At 42.2% G+C, this 16,625-nt stretch overlaps 1 protein-coding gene across 3 annotated transcripts in view; it reads left to right on the top strand.

The window, feature by feature from the left end:
• The window catches only part of MAMDC2 (MAM domain containing 2), an 80,451-nt gene extending 65,188 nt beyond the window's left edge, over positions 1 to 15,263 (top strand). Inside the window, exons 10-14 of one of the 3 annotated variants that reach the window (XM_064140554.1) lie at positions 4,515 to 4,608; positions 5,463 to 5,615; positions 12,699 to 12,958; positions 13,989 to 14,073; positions 14,340 to 15,263. In XM_064140554.1, the coding sequence (XP_063996624.1) occupies positions 4,515 to 4,608; positions 5,463 to 5,615; positions 12,699 to 12,958; positions 13,989 to 14,073; positions 14,340 to 14,401 (654 nt within the window). In that variant the 3' untranslated portion in view covers positions 14,402 to 15,263. Of the gene's footprint in view, positions 1 to 4,514; positions 4,609 to 5,462; positions 5,616 to 11,639; positions 11,715 to 12,698; positions 12,959 to 13,988; positions 14,074 to 14,339 lie in introns of those variants that run through there. The other 2 variants (XM_064140555.1, XM_064140557.1) reach the window with 2 other exon arrangements.
• The last annotated feature ends 1,362 nt before the right edge of the window (positions 15,264 to 16,625 follow it).

Raw genomic sequence — 16,625 nt, 5'->3', positions numbered from 1 at the left:
CCCCCCTCAGAAACCTGAGTCCCCAGGAGGGGCTCTCAACCACCCCTGCACCTTCCCCCCCTGCCACTCTCAACCTTGCCCCAGTCCCAAGGAAGAATAGAGGTTCAGCCAGGGGGTTAGGAAGCAAAGTGGTTAGCCCAAAATGGAGGGTGAGGTTAGAGAGATGCAGCTCAGCCAGCAGCCCGAGTGAGAGTGGTGCCGAGTGTGTTATCTGTGGTTTGACTTATGTTTTATACATCTCAGTGAGCCCAGGAGGGAAGCAGACATCACCATTGTTTTCCTTCTATAGCCTGTGATGTAGTTCTTCTCACCAAAACATTCTGGCCTGCCTCAAACTAGCTCAATAACCTTTTTTAGATAATAATTTTTCCTACAGAAGCTCATTGCATTTACATGGCAAGAAATGGAACTTGCCTGGTGGGTGCCATTTTAAATCAATTTACTTCAAATGGCAGCAGCTTACAGACATTTTAATTTTTGCTTAATAGCTTACTTACGTTCTTGATAAATGAGTTTCTGACTGTTCAATCTGAAGAAAAACAAGCCATTAAAAATCTGGTTTAATTAAACTAGTTAAAAGTAATTTGTGCTACATTGATAATGTTCGTATCAAACAGCCCTGGGACAAGCATAATGATTCTCCCATTCCCACGTGCTGCATGGTAGTGCAACTGGCAGAAATGCCAGGCTCCCTGTTTTGTGAAAACATCTTGACTGCTCTGTGTCACGTCACACTTTTGTTTCAAGTGATCAGATTATTTCTGGGTTTTGCAATACTGAGTTTTGTGTCACTGTATGGAAATGACAATAGTTGCTTCTCAAAAAAAACCTTACCTTAGACTCTACTATGACTGCGTTTCTTTAAGAAATTGAACCCAGTCACAGAATACAGAATTCCTGTTGGAAGAGACCTGAAAGGTGATTGAGTCCAACCCTTGACCCAGCCCTGAAAAGTTAACACTAAACCATGTCCTGTGTGCCACCTCCAGGGACAGTGGCTCCACCACTGCCTTGGCCAGACCCATTCCAATGTTTTATAACCCTTTCACTGAAGAAGTAATTCCTAATATCCAGCCTAAACTTCCCCTAGTGCATCTGGAAACCATTTCCTCTACTCCTGTCACTTGTCATCAAGGAGAAGAGGCAGGCACCCTCCTCAATCCAACCTCCTTTCAGGTAGTTGTAGCGAGCAATAATGTCTCCCCTCAGCTTCCACTTCACCAGCCTCATTGCCCTCCTCTGGACACGCTCCAGCACCTCAGTATCCTTCCTGTAGTGAGTGGCCCAGAACTGAACATGGGTGTGACCTCACCAGTGCTGAGTACAGAGGAATGATCACCTCCTTGTTCTGCTGGCTAGAGTGTTTCTAATATAAGACAGGATGTCACTGGGTAAGTGATAGAGTCTGCACTGTCTCTCTAATTAAGCAAGAGCTATGTTTTCTGGGATAAACAAGTAGGAAAGAAAGTGCAAAGAACCTGTGGAAATCTGGGAGCATCTCTCCTTTTCTTTGTTTTCCATCCAGCTCCCTCCAAGCATCCCTTTACAAGTTTCCCCATCAGTCTTTCCTTATACTTCTTGATGGAATTACCTTACTGCCCATGTCCTAGACTTTGTTCTCCTTCAGAAGAGTAGGTAAGCTTCATATGTATGCAATATGCCTTGATTCACATCTTTTTGTAGAGGTGCAAAGAAGTCCATTCTACTTCACTCAATGTCAGTAGCACAACCCAACATGTCATGGAAGAAGTGAAACTCTGACATTGCTCATTCCTGATAGAGTCCAGGATAAATGCTAAGAACTGATTATCAGCACTTTGAAGAAGCTGACTGGAAACATTGATTAAGCCCTAGAAAAATATGTAAACCACCTTCCAGAACCTGGGGCAATGATTTGGTGGGAAACTATTGCCCTGGCAGTGTCTTATTTTCAGAGCAAAAAGAGACATGAGAAGAAAGTATGTTTTATTTTTCAATATCAGAGGCAACGACAGCCTGCTTTTTATAGCCTCCAAGAGAGCATGGCAACTCCAGGAGGATTTGTTGAGTAGTTTGAAACAATTAGTTCATCTGTCATGCTTTATGAAGAAAGTGTAAGCTGAGCTCAAAAATGACCCTAACCTCTTTTCTAAGACATGCAATAACTTAAAAAAAATTATTTTGGACCAATTTGCCCAGGAAGTGTTTTCATGTGAAAGAAGAACATATGTAAAGTGTCTTGAGATTAGCCCTGCTGTGATGGTATAAAGGATTCAGAGAACTGACTGAAAATGAGTACCTGAGTAAATCCATATTGATACAAATTTGGCAGGTAAAGTTAATGTAGTCAAGGATGATCCTTAATGACAGCAAAGGACAGTAAGGACTAAGGAGGAGTGAAAAAATTTGAACTGTGAATAAAAATGTGTACTCTCTCACTGCTTAAAGATAAATTAAGAATATAACAACAAAATAAGCCAAGGAAATGATGAACAATTTCAGTACATTTACTGTAGCTAATACTGGAAACTTCAGATTCTCAGGCAAAAGCTCCTCTATGCCTGGGAAAATTATGAGGTCCACTCATGCTAGCATTTAATTCAACACCACAAAAAGCAAGTGGAGAATTGGTAAATGCTAAAACTACAGATGATAAAGCTGAGTAAGTTTGTGTGTCGCTGAAATAGGTCAGTCCTTTGATTGTACAAAGGCTACTTATTCAATGGTCTTTGAGAGCCCAACAATTATTGTTGTGATTTTTTAAAATGGAGGGCTTTCTGCAGGATCTGATGGGTAATTACATACCTTGTATGGAATAAAATATTGCAATTTAAGAATAAAGAACTTGGTCCTGCTCCCAGTGATGTCAATAGAAAAACATCACTTACAGCATGATTGCAGTGTGGAAATGTTTTTTTCACATGTGAGGACTGACCTCACTCTTTCATGTGTGGTTTTCTGAAGATTCTTTGATTTAGACATATAATATGTCTTTGGTTTATTACAAATGGTCACCAGAATGCATTTATTAAAAGTTTGGTGAATGATGTCCACCCAGCAACAATAATTATTGCATTCTTTATTCCAAAAACGCTACCCTTTTTTAATAGATTGAGCCTGTTTCCTAAGGATGAACCTCAGAGAGTAGGAAAGAATTTGTGATTTGTGAAACCTTAAAGCTAAGACAGAGTTCTACAGGAAAAAAAAAAAAAAAAGGGACAAAAAAGGAAAAATATTTAAAAACAACCCAATTTTAGGCCACTGTACACTGAGCAGTTATGCATACTGTGGATGTAACAGTTTACATAGACAGATAATTCCCATTACCAGGATTAGCAGCAATGAATGGAAAATGGTTATGAGAATTGCTTCATCTTAGGCAGCACAACACACACATGCTTCAAATGTGCCCAGCTGTTTTATAAGCAGATGGGTACATAAGCACTAAATAGTAAAGCAGTCTAGCAAAATATGGCACAATGACTATGCTAGAGATGCTACTAAGCCTGTTAACAGAGGAGATATTAAATGATGAACTAGTTTTAAGATCCTTCTTGTATCTTCATGAAGCTCTCAGCATTTAACCTCAAGTTGTTCCAGACTATTAAACTGTTAGAAGTGACACTCATCCTTCTCCAATCTCTAGCTCAGACCTCATCGCAGAGTAATTTCTTAGAAAAGTTCCTCCCAGGTTGTGGTCACAACCCCAGCGGTCAGACACATGGTTTGCTGTAGTTAGTCAAAGAAAATTGCCAACAGTAGTTTTGCAAAGTAAACTTCATTGTGTCTTCTGTAATTCAAACAGATCTGTGTCATCCCTAGGAGAAGAGCAGATGGGAATCTTACAGTCTATTTACATTTTAATTTGTCATATCATGAGTGACTTGTATTTTCTATGCCAGAACTAATGTGCAGTCAAATAAAACATCTTGAACACTACTCTTAATCTTAACAAATGCAGATAAGCCTCTGAATGATGCTTAGCATTTCCAGCTGTTTGTTCTGTAATATCATGGACTTGTGTAATTTCTGAGCAATTCCATTTTATGCAGTAATTTCATCTCATCTCTATTGTTCTTCAGTTTTTGCTATGGCCATATCGTGGTCATCATTCTGCATTACTCTTTTAAATAGATTTTTGCATGGATAAAACCTTCTCATTGTAGAAGTAAGATAGATGAGGAACATTTGCACTGTTATTGTCAGGTTTTGGGGGGGAGAAACCCACAGCAGCCTCAGTGAGTCATATTTTGTCATATCCTAAAAAGTATTCATGCTTGTAATAAAACAGAAACTATATAGAGGGCTACATCCTTTCGCTGTAAAAGTGAGGACACATGAGTCATTTATGAATGACAACATAAATCTAAAAGCCACCAGATTTGAAATTTCAGCCACTGGCAGTATTAGTATGTGCCACAATAAAGTGCTTCTGCCCTGCGGATATAAAAATTATTAGCAAAAATTCTAATGTTTCAGACTCTTAAGAATGCAAGCTTTTGATAGATACCTGAAACTTCCTTCATGTATTGCAGGTTGTTTTTGTCAGCTGGTGTAAAAGCTTCTGGGACTGTGGACTTGTGGCACTGGATGATATCTCATTGCAGCTTGGAAGCTGCCAGGCTGCTGGTAAGACCACATGTATTTATCATGCAAGAGCTAGTACACATTTTAGTAACAGTTCATCACACACCTTATTTTCCAAGTTCCGTTCCCTTCCCTTTCTTTCCCTTTCCTTTCTCCCTTCCCCTTCCCATTCCCCTCTCCCTTCCCATCTGCCTTCCCCCTTCCCCCTTCCCTCTTCCCTTTCCCTTGCCCTTTCCCTGTTTCCTTCCCTTTCCTTTCCTTTTTCCCCCTTTGCCTTTCCCTTTCCTTTCCCCCTTTCCCCTCCCCTCCCCTTCCCCTTCCTGTTCCCTTCCCTTCCCTTTCCTTTTTCCTCTTTCCCTTTCCCTTTCTTTTCCTTTCCCCCTTTTCCCCTTTCCCCTTCCCTCCCCTTCCCCTTCCCATTCTTTTCCCCTCCCCATCCCCTCCCCTTTCCCTTTCCCTTTCCCTTTCCCTTTCCCTTTCCCTTTCCCTTTCCCTTTCCCTTTCCCTTTCCCTTTTTCCTTCCCCTTCCCTTTCCTTTTTCCCCTTCCCTTTTCACTGTCACTTTCCCTGTCCTTTCCCCCTTCCCCTTTCCCTTTCCTTTTCCCTTTCCAGTAAGGGCTATGATGAGCTGCTAAACTGTATGAGATTTTTTTAGAGTGTAAATAGATGTTAGTGAGCCAGACTAGGACACAGATTTCCTCAAAGCTGTGAAGAAAATTAAATTATGTTCTGGACATCAGTTGTGAGCTGGCTTGTATAAGCTTGTGACTGCTCTAAGATTGCTAGATTGATAAAAGCGATTTTGGTGGTGAGTCAAAGTAATACATAATGTGTGTAATCTCTCCATAAATCTGTCTTATTTGCAGTTTTAAACAATGTCTTCTTTCTTCTTATAGATGTATTGCTGCCTAATCCTGGAGAGTGCACTTTTGAAAAAGATGAGTGTATGTTTATCCAGAAGAGGAGAGGTCGTGGGAGTTGGCACAGGAGAAGGGGTCCAACTCCCACTTCTTACACTGGACCAAAAGGAGACCACACTACTGGGGTGGGTGAGTTAAGATGCCCACTGACTCTTTGAGAACAGAGATTGATACCTAGTCAAAAATACTTAGAATGATAACCTAGGACACAGAGAAAGTTTTTACTGTTGCATTCAGAAGAGTTATTAATCCAATGAAGTAAATATGGTTCCTGGGGATGCATCAATCGTTGTGAGAGTGTGAGACCTGATGCTTAATCTGAACTACCTGCATTCCAAGCAAGTAGTTTGGTCTTCATGTCCTAAAGTAGCCCTTTCTTGTGGGAGGAAAAAGGGACAGGACAACTTGCTAGACTTTGCAAAGAAGCCTTTTTTCCAAACCCATAGCTTACATAAATATTCACATCTGGAGTACTGTGGTCAGCTCTGGGACTCCCAGTGTAAGAAAAACATGGACTTGCTTGGCTGAGTTCACAGGAGGGCCATTAATATGATCAGAAGTCTGGAGCACCTCCCATATAAAGACAGGGTGAAAGAGTTGGGGTCGTTCAGCCTGGAGAAGATAAGGCTTGCAAGAGACAAGTCCAAGAAAGCTGTAGTGTGAGCATGGACAATGCCCTGAGAGAAAGAGAAAATGGAAGTTATAAAGAGGAATCTAGTATAACCAGTCTTAACTTGCCATGTCCTGAAAAGTACTGGCACTGATGTCTCAAACGGTCCATGAAATCACAAGGAGAGGCCTAGGGTCACTTCTCTTGATTTGCCATGTCATGAAAAAGTACTGTTGTCTTAGCCACTCCAGGAACTGGCCCCCATAAATAGAGGCATGTACAAGTCAGTGTGGGAGCTCTCTCTGCACTGAACACCCTTGTCAGCAGGTATGCTGCTGGACCTAGGACTTGTGATCTCTCTTTGTCTCTCTCATGCTCTTTTTATCCACCCTGCCACCCACCTTCTCTCAAAGCTGTTACATAACACAAGACTTACCTTCACTTCTCATAAAGCCCCATAGCTTAGCCAGATACAGTTGTGAGCAAACCACACCAAGGGAGTTTGTGAATCTGGCTCTGTCCTCCCACGCCATTAGATGGGACATGAGAAGGCTCTGGGAAGCTCTTACAGAGGGCTTCTAGTACTTAGAGGGGGCCTACAGGAAAGATGGGGGGTTACTTCCTGTTGGGGGACACAATGGTAGGATGAGAGGTAATAGTTTCACATTGAAAAGAAAGACTAGATTAACATTAGATATTAAGAAGTAATTGTTCACTGAGGGTGGTGAGATATTGCAACACGTTGTCCACGTAAACTGTGAATGCCACTCCCTGGAAGCATTCAAGACCAGGCTGGATGGGGATTTGAGCACCTCATCTAGGTGAAAGTGTCCCTGCCATGGCAGGAAGACTGGAACTATATGCTCTTCAGGTCCCTTCTAACCCAAACCATTCTGTGATTCCCCAAAACTAAAAGGCAAACAAATGGCTGGGTAGCTCTTCTGCACCAACGTCTCCCTTTTCGAACCTTGAAGAAAATATGGTTAATGAAAGAGGTCACACACATTGCCTGAAAAATCTACTCTGTAACCTCACTTGTGTGATTTGAAGTCTTTTGGCAAGCGGCACCCATTAGCATGAGTGAGCATGCAGGAATTGCCTCCACACCAGAGATGGAATTGCCTCACACCTGGTGACTTTTGAAACGATAAACTGTTTCACTCTGTTTGGTGCTCAGTTCCTGCATAAAAGGACATCAGTAACAATGACACTGACTTCAGTATAAGGCTTGCAAAATTGAGCTTACAGAGGTTTTAAAAGGCTTTTTTGAAGCATTTGTATGTGCTCTGCTTTACAGTGGTTTAGCTGGAGAACTGTTTTGTTTCTAGTTAGCCAAACAACAAATGCTTCCAGTTAATAGAACAACAAACATTTTGTCGTCTGCTGACTTGACAGGAAGTTATGAGAGGTCTGCTGCCTCCTGGGAGCTAAGATCCAAGATATTGCCAAGAGGGAGCCACAGCTCATTGAGAATGCTGTCTGCTACCCACATTCACTCATCAATATTGGCATGAATCATAGAATAGAATCATAGAATCAACCAGGTTGGAAGAGACCTCCAAGATCATCCAGTCCAACCTAGCACCCAGCCCTATCCAGTCAATTAGACCATGGCACTAAGTGCCTCATCCAGGCTTTCTTGAACATCTCTATGGATGGTGCCTCTACCACCTCCCTGGGCAGCCCATTCCAATGGCAAATCACTCTCTCTGGCAAGAACTTCCTCCTAACATCCAGCCTACACTTCCCCCATTGCAACTTAGACTGTGTCCCCTTGTTCTGTTGCTGGTTGTCTGGGAGAAGAGACCAACCCCCACCTGGCTACAGTGTCCCTTCAGGTAATTGTAGACAGCAATGAAGTCACCTCTGAGTCTCCTCTTCTCCAGGCTAACCAATCCCAACTCACTCAGCCTCTCCTCATAGGGTTTGTGTTCCAGGCCCCTCACCAGCTTTGTTGCCTTTCTCTGGACACGTTCCAGCACCTCAACATCTCTCCTGAATTGAGGGGCCCAGAACTGGACACAGCACTCAAGGTGTGTCCTGACCAGCGCTGAGTACAGGGGAAGAATAACCTCCCTTGTCCTACTGGCCACACTGTTCCTGATACAGGCCAGGACACCATGGGCTCTCTTGGCCACCTGGGCACACTGCTGGATCATCTTCAGCTACTATCTACCAGTACCCCCAGGTTGCTTTCTGTCTGGCTGCTCTCCAGCCACTCTGTCCCCAGCCTGTAGCACTGCTCGGAGTTATTGTGGCCAAAGTGTAGAACCCTGCACTTAACCTTGTTAAATGTCACACCGCTGGCCTCTGCCCACCCATCCATCCTGTCTAGGTCCCTCTGCAGGGCTCTCCTACCCTCCAACAGATACACATCTGCTCCTAGCAGGTGACATAGTGAACCAGAATCTGGGCAGAATCAAGAAAGACTATAAAGCTCTGGCGGTCCAAGTGAAAAACATTGGTGCCCAACTTAACCTTTTCTTCTATTTAGCAGCAAGAGGAAAGTGGGCTGTCAGAAATAGATGAATAATGAATATTGGCTCCTGGCTGTGTGGCTGGTGCTGTCACAATGGATTAGATCATTCTTTGATTACTGTAATCTTACTGTAAGCTTAAAACTGCTCTTACATGGAATATAACCAAGAAACATTACCTACACATATGGCCACATTGAGGTATGATGGCTAAGTTACCTAAGTGGAAAAGGCAGGCTGCTTACAAATCAAGACTATTTTCCCTATCATGACACCTTTGTACCATGGAATGTTTTTCAAAGAGAAGTATTGAAATTCTTGACTCTCTTACATTAAAAAATTAGACAACATTAGAGTGAATTTCCAACAAGTTTGTAATGACTCAAGCCTTATAATTAAAGGCAATTTTATTATATTGTAGTCTGAGCTGTAGCTTTTAATTTTTCATAGAATCATAGAATCAACCAGGTTGGAAGAGACCTCCAAGATCATCGAGTCCAACCTATCACCCAGCCCTAACCAATCAACTAGACCATGACACTGAGTGCCTCATCCAGTCTTTTCTTGAAGACCCCCAGGGACGGTGCCTCCACCACCTCCCTGGGCAGCCCATTCCAATGGGAAATCACTCTCTCTGTGAAAAACTTCTTCCTAACATCCAGCCTATACCTACCCTGGCACAACATGAGACTGTGTCCCCTTGTTCTATTGCTGGTTACCTGGGAGAAGAGGCCAACCCCCACCTGGCTACAATGTCCCTTCAGGTAGTTGTAGACAGTAATAAGATCACCCCTGAGCCTCCTCTTCTCCAGGCTAAACAGGCCCAGTTCCCTCAACCTCTCCTCATAGGATTTGTGTTCCAGGCCCCTCACCAGCTTCGTTGCCCTTCTCTGGACATGTTCCAGTACCTCAACATCTTTCTTGAATTGAGGGGCCCAGAACTGGACACAGTACTCAAGGTGTGGCCTGACCAGTGCTGAGTACAGGGGAAGAATAACCTCCCTTGTCCTACTGGCCACACTGTTCTTGATGCAGGCCAGGATGCCATTGGCTCTCTTGGCCACCTGGGCACACTGCTGGCTCATCTTCAGCTTACTATCTATCAGTACCCCCAGGTCCCTTTCCTCCTGGCTGCTCTCCAGCCACTCAGTCCCCAGCCTATAGCACTGCTTGGCGTTATTGTGGCCGAAGTGCAGAACCCTGCACTTGGCCTTGTTAAATCTCATCCCATTGGCCTCTGCCCACCCATCCAGCCTGTCCAGGTCCCTCTGCAGGGCTCTCCTACCTTCCAACAGATCAACACCTGCTCCTAGCTTGGTGTCATCTGCAAACTTACTGATGCTGGACTCAATGCCCTCATCCAGATCATCAATAAAGATATTGAACAGGACTGGGCCCAGCACTGACCCCTGGGGAACACCACTTGTGACTGGCTGCCAACTGGATGTGGCACCATTCACCACCACTCTCTGAGCTCTGCCATCCAGCCAGTTCTTGATCCAGCACAGAGTGAATCTGTCCAAGCCATGAGCTGCCAGCTTGGCTAGGAGCTTCTTGTGGCAGACAGTGTCAAAGGCTTTGCTGAAGTCCAAGTAGACTACATCCACAGCCTTCCCCACATTCACCAGGCGGGTAACCTGATCATAAAAGGAGATCAGGTTGGTGAGGCAGGACCTGCCCTTCCTAAACCCATGCTGGCTGGGCCTGATCCCTTGGCTATCCTGTAGGTGCTTTGTGATGGCACCCAAGATGACCTGTTCCATGCCCTTGCCTGGCACTGAGGTCAGGCTCACAGGTCTGTAGTTTTCTGGCTCCTCCTTACGACCCTTCTTGTGTATGGGAATCACATTGGCCAGCTTCCAGTCTTCAGGGACCTCTCCAGTGAGCCAGGACTGCTGATAAATAATGGAGAGTGGCTTGGCCAGCTCAGCTGCCAGCTCTCTCAGCACCCTAGGGTGGATCCCATCCGGTCCCATGGACTTGTGAGGATCCAAGTGACTTAGCAGATCCCTTACTGCTTCCTCATGGATTAGAGGGGGACTGTACTGGTCCCTGACTCCATCCACCGCTTCAGGAGTCCAGCTGTCCTGGAGACAACCTGTCCCACTAGTGAAGATTGAGGCAAAGAAGGTGTTAAGCACCTCTGCCTTTTCCTCATCCTTTGTCACTCTATTCCCCTCTCTATCTAACAAGGACTGGAGGTTGTCCTTGGCCCTTCTCTTGCCATTCATATATTTAAAGAAACACTTTTTATTTTCCTTGGCAGCCGTGGCCAGCCTGAGCTCCAAGTGGGCTTTTGCCTCTCTAATTTTTCCTCTACAAGACCTAGCAACCTCCTTGAACTTCTCCTGGGACACCTCCCCTCTTTTCCAAAGGTGATACGCTCTCTTTTTAATCTTTAATTCCTTCAGCAGCTCCCTGCCCATCCAGCCTGGCTGCCTCCCTCGTCGGCTCATCTTCCGGCTCAGTGGCACTGCCTGCTCCTGTGCCTGCAGGAGTTCTTTCTTGAAGTAGGTCCAACCTTCCTGGACCCCTTTGTTTCTAAGGGCTATTTCCCAAGGAACTTTCTGAATTAGTTCCTTAAATAGGCTTTTAAGCATATGAACATCAAAATCACAGAATACATCTGTTTGGAAGAGATCTCAAAGATCATCTAGTCCAACTTTTGACTGAAGAGTCAACACAAAACCATGTCCCTAAGTGCCAGGTCCACATGCCACTTAACATCCCCAGGGACAGTGACTTCACCGCTGCCCTGAGCAGACCATTCCAATGTGAAGAACCAGACCATTCTCTGTGAAGAAGTATTTCCTAATATGCAGCCTGAACCTCTCCTGGAACAGCTTGCAACTATTTATGTTAGTCCTCTCACTTGTCATCAGGGAGCAGAAGCTGCCCCCTCCTTGCTCCAAACTGCCTTCAGATAGTTATAGAGAGTGATGAGGTCTTCCCTTAGTTTTCTCTTCTCCAGACTGAATAACTGCAGCTCAGAAGCCCTTGCAATAGGTTTGGCATAAGTATAGTGGGAATTCCGACACAATGTACTAAATTACCTTTCCTTTACAGGCCTGCAGCTGTAGATACCTTTTTAAACCTTTCCTGCTGCTCACCACCAAACTACAACCCAAGTTAAAAGATACGTCTTCAGCAGGGGTTGGTGTAGATAGTAGGCGTTTGTATTATGAGAGACAAATTGAATGTATCATGAGCTGCTCTTGGCCACTCTCAGATCTTTCTGCCTCACCAATCCTTAGAAATCTCCTTTCCATCTGAGGACAATTCCACTGCCAGGACTTGTGTTGGCAGAAAAGCAGATTGTTTTCTCCAACACTACAAGAAAGAAGTGGTGAGACTGCTTGAAGACCTGCTGCAAGATCTGAGTTAACAGCCTGCAGGCCAAATGTACATCTCAAGAAACAGAACAGCTGCCATGTGCAGTATATGGGATGTGAGGGATGTTTCTCAGTCTTCTGATACATCTCAGTTTGCTCTAGCTGGAATTACCTGAGTGATGGACTGGGAGGCGGGACTAACCTGCCTGACACTAATTAATAAATAATATTTCCACATATCAGAACTGATGACAGTGTTTCATTCAGTCATGGATTCTAAAGGGTCTAATTTCCTACTTGTGCCTTCAAAACTTATTCACAGATAAAAAAATATTATTCATGTCATATGTAATTTAAAAGAGGTATTGAAATTTATTTACTTTGTTAATAACATGAGCTCCAACCACTGGCTAAACTGTACCCTAAGGTGGACATGCAGCTGTCTCTGAACTCAAATAAATTGAGCACTGTCAGAGTGCATTCCTGGATTAAGAACAATTGTTCTTAATGATTTTTTTTCTTGCTTTGTATTGCTTTCTGTTGCTATGCATTTCATCAGATATTAACAAACCTTTAAGTGTTCTTATATTAGCATTCACAAGTATTAGTGTTTATTACACTACACGATTATTACAATATCAGAGGCATTTACAGTTCATAAATATAACAGCGTACAGCATAAGAGTCTCAGAATATCTTAAATTATAGATTTTTATATAATGACTATATTGAGCATAATGAACTTGCTGGGAGAATGTATTCTACTTTCACAATATGTGTTTGTCATTTTAAGGGTACTACATGTATATAGAAGCATCCAACATGGTATATGGACAGAGAGCATACCTAGTTTCAAGATCGCTAAGAGGAACTGCTGGAAAACAGTGCCTCACATTCTTCTATCACATGTATGGAGCTGGGACTGGATTATTAAGTGTTTATCTAAAAAAGGAAGGTGATGATGAAGAGATTCCTTTGTGGAGAAGGACAGGGGAACAAAGCATCTCATGGCTAAGGGGACTGATAGAATATGAAAGTGACAGAAACTATCAGGTAATTAAAAAACAAAAGCAGTCAAAACAGAATATGTGTGCAAGAATGCAAGTTTTTTGTGGTATTAAACAAAAATAAATGAATGTTTAAAAGTTTATAGCATTGACTGGACACCTAAATATGCTGAACATGTCATTTCTTACAAGTGAAGGTCAGGAGAAAATACTAAAGACATGAACATCTTGCAGGTTTGAAAAGATTTCCTATATATGTATATGTGTGTGTGTATGTGTGTGTGTTTATATATTTTAAATGCTCTTTCCCCATAATTTCCTGTCAGTAGTGGTGTTTTTTTTAATTTGGATCACCTGGGCAACTTCTTTTCTTTCAGCTGTCTAATGCCTTGTCTAGATTTTACATGACCACTAAGCTGTGATTAAATTGTCTGCTTCTTGCAGGATAATCTTTCTCAGGAATGATCTTCCTGAGGTAGCACCAAAGACAGGGGATGATGTGAGCCAGAGCTCTCTCTCTTTGATCTCTAGAGTGCTGCCATTTCAGTATTGACAGGGACAAAGCCTGCTTCAGTTTCTCAATCAGAGGAAGCAGAAATTGCTTCCTCTGAAGTACAGAAACAGTGCTAGGCACTATACTGATCCTTAACCAACGATGTCATGTGGGTTTTTTAATCAGTTTGCCTTAAGACTCTGGAAATTAATTAGGGATGAAAAAAACCACCAAAACCAAACAACCAGAAAACCCTAAGAAAGATTTTACTGAAAAGCAAGTTTAGCTTCAGCAGTAGGACCACAGCATAATATTGTTGATGTGCTTTTTTTTGTCCAAGTCTTGCCTTCATATTGGCAACACAGACCAACGCATTTGGGCTGAAAAACAAGACAGAAAAAAAAATACAGTTTCTCTGACCAGAGCATTCAGTCCACTGATGGAGCACTGAAGTTCCTTCCCAGTAAGCAGGCATTCAGGACACACTAGATCCTTGCACAGACTGCATGAGTTGGCTTTTTTTTTTCCCCCTTCATTTCTACCTCATGTAGGATTCATGAAAAGCTATGTTTTACTTTCACAGATTATTTTTGAGGCAATTCGTGGTGTATCAATCAGAAGTGACACTGCTATTGATGATATTCTGTTCCAGGCGGGACCGTGTTTAGGTAAGTTTAAACATGCTTTGTTTCTCTTAGGAGACACCTAGCATCTTACAATGCTTCTTCCCTTGAGTCCCCACTGAATGGATCTGAATTTAGAATGCTGCTGAGTTAGCACAGATTTTTCTCCTAAATAGATGCAAGATCATCCTCAAAATCTGGACTAGTAAAGGTGGTCAGTCTAGCATGGTAACTACATTATGTCTTATGTATCCTTACGTACGATGAAAATGAAAGTAACTGAATTATTTCCCCCTTTCTTTGTATTCTAGAAGTGGAAGAAATTCAACTGTCATCAGGTTATCCTGACAGCTTAAATGAAATTGAGTATTAAATACAGTTTGCTGAGAAGAATGAAGATTTTTATGTGAGAAACTGCACAAAGTGCCTATTTGAAAGTATTTTTAAAGTAAATCCTGGACTGGTTTGAATATGCACCAATGTATAGGAAGAACTCAGAGCACTCATGTTCCTCACCTTTGCAATGAAATTAATGACTCAGGGCTTCTTAGACTTCTTTTAAAAAACGTTTTTTCTCTTTTGCATGATGTTATCAGTTATTACATAAAAGCATAGATCATTAATTTTAATGCATTTTTAACCTTTCTGATATATAGGTAAAAAGAGGAAAGTAAAGGTGCATTGTTAAAATTCAGTATTGCATTGTCTTAATCTGCATTCAGTGAATGTTTTGTGTTGGGTACAGAATGGATTTTTGTTAAGGAAGTTAAGACTGTTTTGAATGATAAAGAAAATGTTCCATTTGCTACTAACAACTTACAAGTTAAGTGCATTCATGATGACAAATCTCTCTGGGAGACTCAACACTTTTTGGCAATTTTTTTGTGACTTTGTATTCTTCTGTTATAACAAATATATTTGTCATCCTTGCCAATAATGAACTCACTTTTTGTGTTCCAGTATAATTCAATGCAAGCTGCTGACATTTTGAACTATAGGAAATGAAAGAGTTTGGAAATTTCTGGTATACGAGTCATGTTTGGGGATTTTTTTTAACAAATCAGTTTGCACACTCATAGAGAATGTATTTATGTTTTACCCAACCACAGATGCCTTGCATTTATATTAATAGGACATTAAGTTCAAACAATCTGTTAATTTTTAAGATTTTATGTGTTTGTAAGGTTTCATTTTGAAATTATTATAACTTCCTAATAAAATATAACTTTGAAAATTATCTTACTGCTCTGCCCTAGATTTTTTGTGCTAACAAATTCTGGGAAAAACAAGTATCTTGAGCACTCTCTAGTGGGAATATGTTGAAATGGTTCCTTAATCTACCACCTCATTCTCTTGTGGCTGGAAGTCATTGTCACTTAATGAGTCCACCTGTGCCCTTTTGGTCTGCAAGACTGAGACATAACTAATTTAGGAGAGTACAGTTTTTATTAAGTATAACATTACTAACTAATAGACACAAAAGTGTTGTTAATCTACAATGACACAATTTTGCACACTATTACAAAAAGCTGTGACCACAAATCTTACTAATTACCTTCTTTCAATTTTGTTATCTGTTGCCTTTCTCCATACCATATAGTACTAGAATGCATTTCTATGCTGCTATATTCTTGTACACTGACTCTTCTGGACATAGACTTGGTGAAGTGTCCAGTGAGTTATCTGAAGTGGCTGTTGGATGTCCTTGTGAGCTTATTTGGGTGTGCAGGTCAATTTCGTTACTGTATGTATCTGCACTCATTATGCTAGACTATAAATTTTAAATCTTCCCCCATTCCTCCCCTCTATCAGGAGCAACATTTTCACTGCTCTCATATTTCCCCTTATCTAAACTCCTCTCAAAGAAGCAACCTGACTTAGTTTTTTCCCCATTGGCCCAAATGCTGCAAAATCCATCCTCAAAGAAGTCTCATGGCAGTCTCAGTCTTCGCAGGGGTATTACTAGTAATAGTTCCTAGGTACAGGTGGCCTTGCAAGCACCCCACACGTCAACTATCCAGCTGATACTGGAAAATAAATTTTGTTTTCTTTGCAAATATTCTAGGAAAAAATAAATCACTCTAGTTAAGTGTCAGTTTATTTACATAATTCCACTTAAGCACAAGCAGTTTCTTATTTCTGTCTTTCACCAGTATTAAGCAGTCTCCTGGTCCTTCATAGCGGATTTGCCTAGTTATGAGGCCTTGTGTTCTAGCAGGAACTGTTGGTCTGGGAGGAAAGTGAAAAAAAAAAGGCATCTGCAGCAGTCTCAGTGACACTGAAGAATGCTCTACAGTCAAGGCGCCAAAGAATGCTCTACGGTCAAGGTGCCAAAGTTACACACACACGCATTCCTCTAGAATAGTTTTTACAGGACATCTTCCAGCAGATTTCCTGATCTCCGAAGTAACACAAGGGAAAAACGTTTCTCTTGTTGCTTTGATAACAATTAAAAAGACGTAAACAAAACGAGACAGCTCCTGGAATATGAAAACAAGAGCTCACTCCCTCTGACCCGACGCCTGCCCCCGTGAAGCCCAGGGGCATGGAACAAGAGCTCAGCTCTCAAGCACCGGCCGCCCAACTGCTCGCCTGTG

Source organism: Pogoniulus pusillus, chromosome Z (genome assembly GCF_015220805.1).
Source record: "Pogoniulus pusillus isolate bPogPus1 chromosome Z, bPogPus1.pri, whole genome shotgun sequence".
NCBI classification, from domain to species: Eukaryota; Metazoa; Chordata; class Aves; order Piciformes; family Lybiidae; genus Pogoniulus; species Pogoniulus pusillus.
The sequence above is the reverse complement of the archived record's forward strand: the minus strand, read 5'-3'. Positions and strand labels throughout refer to the sequence as shown.